This window comes from Coenobita brevimanus, chromosome 45, assembly GCF_032717465.1.
Source record: "Coenobita brevimanus isolate Jiangsu-jjx chromosome 45, ASM3271746v2, whole genome shotgun sequence".
Taxonomy (NCBI): domain Eukaryota; kingdom Metazoa; phylum Arthropoda; class Malacostraca; order Decapoda; family Coenobitidae; genus Coenobita; species Coenobita brevimanus.
Genome location: NC_136998.1, coordinates 31,249,465 through 31,258,331, shown reverse-complemented (window position 1 = coordinate 31,258,331; position 8,867 = coordinate 31,249,465). Strand labels below are relative to the sequence as shown.

Below are 8,867 nucleotides of genomic sequence, written 5' to 3'. Positions count from 1 at the left end.
AAATGTGCAAAAGAAGTGGAAAGCAGAGTGACACAAGGAAGAAGAGTAGCTGGGGCTGTGAAGGCCTTGATAAGAAACAGAGGTCTGAGTGTTGCAGCTGCACAAGGCTTACATGAAGGAGTGTTAGTGCCAACTTTAACGTATGGGTGTGAGGCTATGGTGTGGCATGAAAATGATAAGTCAAGAGTGACAGCAGTGGAGATGAGACTGCTGAGGAATGTATGCAGAGTAAAGAGAGTGGATAGGATACAAAATAACGTGATTCGTAAAAGATGTGGAGTGAGGAATTCTGTGGACACCAGAACTGAAGAGTGTGTACTGAGATGGTATGGTCATGTGGAGAGAATGGATAACAATCGAGTCGTAAACAAGGTATATCTGAGCGAATTTGAAGGAGGGAGGAGGCGAGGTAGGCCAAGGAGAAGGTGGTGGGATATGGTGGATGAGTCTGTGAGGAAGAGAGGTATGGAAGTCAGTGAGTCTTGGGGACTGACAAGAGATCAAGCTGGCTGGATGAATGAAGTGAGAAGTACATGATCAGGGATTTGGCATCCCTTTTTAAAGTGACAGCATTCTGAATGACTCTATCAGATACGTTTATGTGAAGCAACAGAAAGTGGTGAAAGTTTCTTTGGCGTATCAGACAGAGCCAGGATTCCCGGGGCTTGAATGATGAGTGAATGGAATCAAGGCCCATTGGATTCGGCAAACTTGGGCTGTCTGGATGCTGCTAATCCTCACCCTGCCCTATGGTGGGAAAGGAGGTCCGGATGATGATGATGATAAACTACTGGTACATCATGCACTTTTTCTGCTTATTTCTTAATGTAAAAAAATATATACAATAACTCCCTCAATCAGATGATGTACTATTCGTTTTAACCAGACTAAAACTTGACAACCCTACTCAACTTACGGACTTCTAGCAATGAAGAAGAGGTTAACGAAGGCTACGTGTAACTCCTCCACTCTGAAAAGTCTATCCTCAGGTGAATAAAATCATCAGGATATTAACAGAAAAAAAATACAGTACATCATCAGACAGAAGGGGTTAAAATATATGAACAAAAAGGGGGATGAAGATTATCAAAGGATATACAACACATGGCCTGCCAAGTCCTATACAATGAAGAACAAAAAAGCCAATGCCCCTCTCTCTCTCTCTCTCTCTCTCTCTCTTAATTCAACAATAAAGCTACAAGACATGGCGCTATGGGTTATATCCTCAAGGATTCTGCAATGTTTTGCATCTCACAAATAAACATTTTCTTCTATGGTACAGTAAAAGTCCTCTCATTCGGCATCTTCAGGACCAAGCAGGTGCCGAAAGAGCAGAAACTGCCGGATGATGGGGAAAACCTGCCAGAAAGTTTCAAGCAATCATAGTCGGTCACCTCAATGCAATCACAATGTTTAGCAAGTATTATTGGTCAACCCTAAGCACTATTTTATAAAGCAACATATATTTACTGTATTTAATGATGCAATACATATGAACTTACCTTAACCTAGGTGTATATACATACGTACAATGTAAAATAGCACAACAAAGTTTCCAAACTTTCGAAAGGTTAAGCTCACACAGGTAGACTCTCATGAGTCATGATAGCCAACAGCGCATGCAGTATTGGCAAGCAGAAATCGTCAAAAGCACTAAGCTACTCTTTAAAACGCGCTAAGCTGTAGATGGAATGTTCAAATTTACGCGCAAAATTGGATTTCAAAACAGGCCAGATACTGAAGAAAATTTAATATTTTTTGGCGCTAAATTATTATGAAAAGTGCTAGAGACAGCACCAACAGCACCCAAGTGGCAACTGTGGGAGCACAAGTACCAGTGGCAAGCCGGCCACCACCATCATGAGTGCCGATTGGCTCAGCATACGTGCCGGAAGAACAGAGAACTTTTGTAATGAGACTATTTATGAAAACCACCAAAAGACCGCAAATATCGTAATATCAGATGCCAAATGAGAGGGTTTTTACTGTAAGGTGTTCTTGTGGGCTAAGAATGCTGTCTACCACCAAAGACAAGCAACGTTATTCAGGTTAACAGAGTTCCCAAATAATGAAGGAATCAACCCATTCAGTATTATGACAACCCCCCTCTTTTATTTTGCTATCAACAGATAACCATACTCACTTTAGGGGAGATTTTTCAGGGAGGGGGGTTAGAGAAAGCTTTCATCACCCCTTACCCTATAAAGGGGTTTTCTGAGTCTAAATTACCATGCTGATGTGGCTGAGAACCAGTCCATAATATTATTCACAATAAAGAATGAATATGAGGTCAAGGTACTGCAACAGCGGTGAGAAAAAACATCATATCGGTGAAGGATGACACTAGGGACAGTATGGCACTTCACCCTCTCATGATCAAGAAACGTCTAGTATTCCCTGTTCCAGCTAGCACCAGATTTTAGAAAAGCTAAGAGTAAGTCACAGGAGACTGACAGTGTTAATTCCTGAAATCTGAAGATATATTTTCCATCTCACTCTACCTACCCCCAAACAATCTTATTCAGCTTCTGAGAACCTTTTGCAATGAAGAGTCAAAAGAAAGCAACATTAATTTAACCTCTCCAGTTCAGACAGTTTCTCCAAATCAGAGTAAAATCATATGAAAATCATCATCATCATCATCATCTAATCCTGTGTTGCTCCAAGAAGAGCATAGGAACCTGGAGCTAGGCCAATAGGTCCTGACCAGCCTCACACATCCCTAAGTGGCATTACATGAGCAATAAACCCCAACTACCCCTTGGATATAAACCAGCACAGGCTCAATCTGATTGGAGCACCTTAATTACCCACTAAACCACCAGGTACCATAATTTGGTTATGGTACATGGTTACCACCCAGTGTAGTAAATGGTTTCCTGGAGTACAGGAAACCATTTGGCTTGTCGCTCAGTGTTACGTCACCCAAAGACAGAAGGAAGAATCATATGAAAATAACTAATAAAATACAAAGTACAGCAGTGGACTGACTGTTAATACTAACACTAGTGACCCTGCCATGACAGGAACAACTGTAGTATTCTACTCCTGCTAACACCAAGTGATTGTATTCAGCTAAGAGTAAGTCACAGGATCATGAGAATGATAACAGTAAGGTGGACGAAAAAGCAGTGAGGCAGGTCATGATGGAGAAGGCATTTGCTGCACCAGCTTCATCACTTTGTCCAGCACCACCTCATTCGTGCAGTGAATACTATCTGCGTTGTACGGCTGCCTGATCACTGCAGCCTGCAGCACCTGGAGAAGTATATTTAAAGGGAGTTAATCAAGTTACAGCACATGATAAATTTGCACACCAGTTAACTACATCAGTCCAGTTAGATTTTCACATTTTTTCATCATCATCCTGCACCTTTTTTCAACTCACAGGTGAGGCAAAAAACATGAGAGATGGAGAACTAATCAACAGCATGCCTAATAAAATGGGCCACACACTCATGCACTCACCACTTAAGCCCCCGGAATTCTGACTCCATCTCACAGGCATAATCATCTGCATAATATGAACTTCATGTTACCTATCAGGTAAGCCAACTATCAATATTAAAAAGTGGTGTCAAACCCTTCTCATGCACTCCTCCATAAAAAACTCATCCAACCAGCTCAGTCCCTTATCATCCTCAGCATACTGCATTCTTATACACTCATTTATCATATCTATCCACCTTTTTTCCTTTAAATTAGCTCTAATTTGACTGGGTAATATTTAATGGCTGTACAACGGAAGGCAGATGTATAAACAAGCAATCTTATTCTCAACTTCAGTTTATGGGTTTATATAGGCTACTGTATATTCCTCCTAGATAGCAATGATGCAGCTCTGTACACTTTACACACCCACAGCACAATTCTTTACAGTAAGTTTTTTTTTTTTTTTTTTAATAAATACTACATTCTCAGTAAATGACCAAAAAATTACTTATTAATTTTCCCTTGCTGCCCATAAAGCCGATTTGCCAGTTTCCTCCACTTTATGGTACCAACTATATGGAGAAAGTTGTGATATTTTGGAACATATCCTGACTTGCTATGTGCACTTACTGTATAGGGGACAATGTTTTAGAATATATTTACCTCTACACTCAGGTCATCTTTAACAGTATACGGGACTCGATTTTCAGCTAACCATACACATAGTGCCTCGCGTCTCTCTGTCAGCTCCTTGTTACTGTAATGCACCTGAGGGAGGCAAAGAAATGGTTATGAGCAATGGTGCAACAGCTGACACATTTAACACATGTTTACATTTATTACATATCTACAAATGGTGGTACGTGATGGTGACCATCATCCACTCACTTCATGTAGGGCTGCCTTCTTTTTCCTTCACCTTTGTCATTCTTTTTCTATTTCTCCCAACTTTCTTGTCATTTTTCTTACTCTTTTTTCCACTTCAGCTGCCTCAACACTGAGTAGTAAACCATATACAGCACTGGGTTGCAACCATAAAACCAAATAATGGAGTGATGTGGAGGCTAGCATGGCACCAATGTTAACTGTGTGGCGAGATGCAAATACACCATCCATCCAGGAACCAAACCTCCAAATTCCCCCCTTCTCCGTGCCTCAGTGTGGTGAGGCCTTGTCTGTTGCAAGGAAACACCAGTTCACTGCATGGGACAGCCCTGCAGGGTGACTGCTTGTCTGCATTTGATGGGTTTGCTTGTCCAAACAAATTGGGGAGCTCAACAATAACATTACTACACACATTATCATCATCCCAACCCAAATTCCCACCTTAAAGATAGAGTAAGATAAGGTAAGCTCCTGAAACATATACAATGAAAGCAGAAACATAGGAAAGCTATCAAACAAGACCTGTGACAAGGGCCATACACTCATTCACACTTATAGTAATCTGGCCTTTGAAATCTCGACTCCACCCAACAGGAAAAATCATCTACTGTATACATTTCTTTTCAAGATGTGTTTCACATAAATATATGGGATAGTAATTCTGTTGCCTACTAGACTAAAAGATGGGATGCTATACCTATGTCAGGTGCTTCTCAGCACACATTCATTTGTGGTCAACCTTTCTGGGTTTCAAGTGTCTAGTTACATATAGTTAGACAGATTTCGATTCCTTGTCAGCACCGTTTCCTTAACTTCCACACTTCATTTTCTCACAAATTCATTTGCTGGTCTCCATTTACCTTTTTTTTGGCCTACCATGTCTCCTCCCCCCTTCAAGCTTACTCACATATACTCTTTTCATTTCCTTATCCATATACACTCTCCCTATGTGAACATCTAAATACATTCTCATCCTCAGTCTCCCCCTCCCCCCCACCTCACTCACATACTGTACACTCTCCTAGTCAGTCTTTCAACTTTTCATTCTCTCCATGTGACCTAACGATCACTATGCTTTTCCTAACACTTTCAAACACACCCACATCAATATCACAATGCTCCTGAACTTCCTAATTTTTCTGTCTATCTCTCAACACAGCTCCATATGCCCCTCTCAGATGACACGTCCATTCCACTCTTGCTTGGTTACGAGACAAACAGAGCTCTTTGCTATATACTGTACGGTAAATGTTAAATCACCCATAGCATCAGGTATCCTCCAGCATCAGAGGCTATTTCTTCCCTGATCTTCACAACCACATAACTTACAGCTAAGTGCTGTAAACTAATTCCACCTGCCCATTTTTCTTTCTACATAGTGTGACTGTGACAAAAAAGAAAAAAAAAAGGGGGGGTGGGGCAGATATGCATACTAAGTTAATAAGATTTTTTTTCTCTCTTTGCTGCACGTCTTTCACCTGTTCCTTCCTGAAGAGAGCATCAATTGTCTTGGCTAGGCCTGGCGGGGGAGTCTGCTCCAGGACTGTTATGTCAGCTACATTGTAACCTGACACCAGTACCACCTTCTTCCCTCCATCCCCACCCTCAAAATCAACAAGCAACACACTGAAAATACAAAGAATGCATCTATTAAAAAGTAAATACCATTGTCATCTTAACCTGTTTTTGCCTAGCTAAGAATGGGTTGGATTCAGAAAACAAGGAAAAGAGAGCATGAAGAAAGGAGAACTATAAAAAGCATGCACAGTAAAATGGGCTGGCTACTTGACTGTGGAGGACAGGGCATAAGAGAAGTAACTTGTTCACAGTCACTCCCTCCTCAGTTAAGGTTTGTAGTTATACTTTAACTGACATTGTGGCTATACTTTAACTGACATCTTCCAAACTGACCTCTCTGACACAGGGTCAATGGTGTGCACCCATCCAGCATATTCCTTGCTGTCTGTGGTGGATACACTGACCCTGGAGTGCAGAAGTGAGTGGTAATGGACAGGGTCGTTGGTGAAGACCTGGTGGCGATTATCCTCGACTGGCATGGTGCGTCTACAATTCTGGAAGATAACAGTTAGCTTCAGTTATGGGTATTCTATATTTTGGGGTGTTATACCTACTGAAAGTTGATTCATATAACTTTTACATTAAGTCTATCATATGTTCACATCTAGCTTTTTTTAAAGTTGGGAATCAGTGTTAGGTATAATTCACAACAATCATGAACTAACAGAAAAGTTCACTAAAAGTCACTTATTGTCTGCATATTTTACCTGCTTCTGAATGAGTGTTAGTTTTGTGTATACAAGTGACCAAGGCTGATGCATGCATGCTGAAGCCTTCAAAAATGAAACAAAATGATGATCAACGACATATTAACTGACAAAGTACCATAAGACTGTCACTGTACTAACCTACCGTCTCTGAACATCAACGCTGGAAAAAATTCTCCCAGGACTCAAGGATGTCAGGTTAGGCCCAAATGATGCCCTTGTTAGGATTGATGAAAGTGGCTTTCTCATAAAAGTTAGGTCATGTTAGATTTGGATTGTGCAAAATCCCATTAATATCTTCAGCAGTGATGCCAGGGTTAGAACCAAAACATGCCAGGGTTAGGACCAAAGAATCCAAAGATCAGATCATCAGACCCAGAAAATTCTAAAGATAAGCCCAAAGAAAGTCATGGATGGGATCAATGAATGCCTAGGTTAGGAACATGGGATGCACCAGTTAGGAATGAAAGAACATCTGGTGTGGTTTAGTAATGTCAAGCTGGGTTAGGTTAAGTTACTGGTAAGTTTGGTCATTAGGTTTGGTTAGGATAAACCAGAGTGTAAGCTGGTTACTTTGAAGAACATTAAAATCTGACCTAATTTTGGCTCAAACTTGACTAGGATTTGCATTTTCTAAACTACTTTGATATTCTTGAAAACTGAAGACAAATCGACTGAAACTTGGTCCTGTTTTCATTTTTTTTTTTAATCAATTATTTTATATATATACCAGTGCAATATAGACAAATCTCATCTTAGCAGAAAGTTCTCCTTCACCCTGATGTGTATGTGTAAGACGATTTCTGGGGCTTCATTGGCTCCCATGACATAAGTTCCCACTTATGACTGACTCATTGTGGCTATTTAGGCATTCAAAATGGCTGGTATGTGCATCAGAAAAATAGTTTCATACCTTCTCTTGTGCTACCGTAGGTTAGGAGTTGGGTTGGCTGGCGAAAGAGCCGCTGATATTATGCTAATGTACACGCCACCACTTTGGCTCAGCTATAATATTATGCCCAATGAGTGTATCCATATTTATGCTAATTTAATAACTTTCAATTATGTTTTTTCGATGCAAATTTGGAGGTCACCACTTAGAGTTGTTCATTTTTGTTACATACTCATATACACAAACTTCCTCTATGGAGAAATTTTATGCATATGACACTGGGAATCATCTCGTTTCACCACTTTTAAACTTCACATTGACCTTGAGCTCTGGTCTTCCTTCTTTTACAGAAGTTCATGACTGATCAGGAATGGAACTACATATTTCCCTGAGAAAGAATTTACAATAGCGGAAATAACAACAACCACTCATCATTAGAAGAGTAGCCAATATAAAAAAACCCGAACACACCTCTCTACAGCCATCTACAGTATAAACCTAGACTTTTTCCTCCCAAGGCAGGTAGCAGAGACAGGACAATACACACATCAGATTACTCATCCACATTCACACACACACACATTTACTCATATCTTGGTCCCTAAGGGAAGAAGGGACCGCTCCTCACTGCACCACACCACACCACACGAGGGTCAACTGTGCAGTACAAACCAGCAACATCAGCAGAAGGGCTGGTTTACTCCTGCCACATCATAATAGACTCGTCCCCTTCCCCGCATCTGACCCGATCAGCTGATCAGACCAGATGCAGGAGAACATCCCACTAGGGCCATGTCACCATTTATGCATTCACAATTTCTCTCCATTCATCCCTATCACACAAAGCCACTCTTCCTTGCTCTACAGACATTCCTTTTGCATCTAACACCCTCTTCACATTGTCCGTCCATATACGTCTATAAATAATAACAAAGAATCCTGTCACCACTTCATTCCAATAGGAAATCTGGAAATACCATGTCACTGTAGTAATATATTAATGTTCATTACAGAACTTACAGTGTTTGGCAATAACATTCCAAGAAATACATCCCATGACTCAATAATGCTAAAAAAAAAAAATCACTGGTGGCTAAGATTAAGCCACTCAGGGCTCAGTCTACGATTTTAGTACCAGTATACAGATCATATATTTACTGAGAAAGGTACCTAATTTTTTTTTACATACCTGTAGTATAATATTTAACCCAGAAATTTCTTTAAAAAAAAAAAAAATCCCCTTCAGTCTTAGTCAAAATCAGTAGGATGTGAGTAAAACTGAGATTTAGATTCTCCTTCCTTTTTTTTTTTTTAGGGCAATAAAAGTACAGGCAGGCCCCCCAAATGGACAGTCTATCTATCTATCTATTGCC

At 40.4% G+C, this 8,867-nt stretch overlaps 1 protein-coding gene across 1 annotated transcript; it reads right to left on the bottom strand.

Annotated features, from left to right (window-relative positions):
• Nucleotides 1–3,075: 3,075 nt before the first annotated feature.
• On the bottom strand, nucleotides 3,076–6,374 carry LOC145398316 (gem-associated protein 6-like). Its single transcript, XM_080271206.1, has 4 exons — nucleotides 6,229–6,374; nucleotides 5,796–5,943; nucleotides 4,096–4,200; nucleotides 3,076–3,258 (listed from the first exon to the last, which is right to left on the bottom strand). Exons 1-4 carry the CDS (start codon nucleotides 6,372–6,374, stop codon nucleotides 3,142–3,144), a joined length of 516 nt encoding a protein of 171 aa, XP_080127332.1. The 3' UTR covers nucleotides 3,076–3,141.
• Nucleotides 6,375–8,867: the final 2,493 nt, after the last annotated feature.

Bases quoted from the DNA above. Each gene is read 5' to 3' on its own strand.
- LOC145398316 (XM_080271206.1), bottom strand. From the start codon at position 6,374: ATGCCAGTCGAGGATAATCGCCACCAGGTCTTCACCAACGACCCTGTC. The intron at 4,201-5,795 runs GTGAAAGACGTG...TGCCTCCCTCAG, and splicing joins CTCTCTTCAGGAAGGAACAG to GTGCATTACAGTAACAAGGA. The intron at 3,259-4,095 runs GTAAATATATTC...ATACTTCTCCAG, and splicing joins AAGATGACCTGAGTGTAGAG to GTGCTGCAGGCTGCAGTGAT.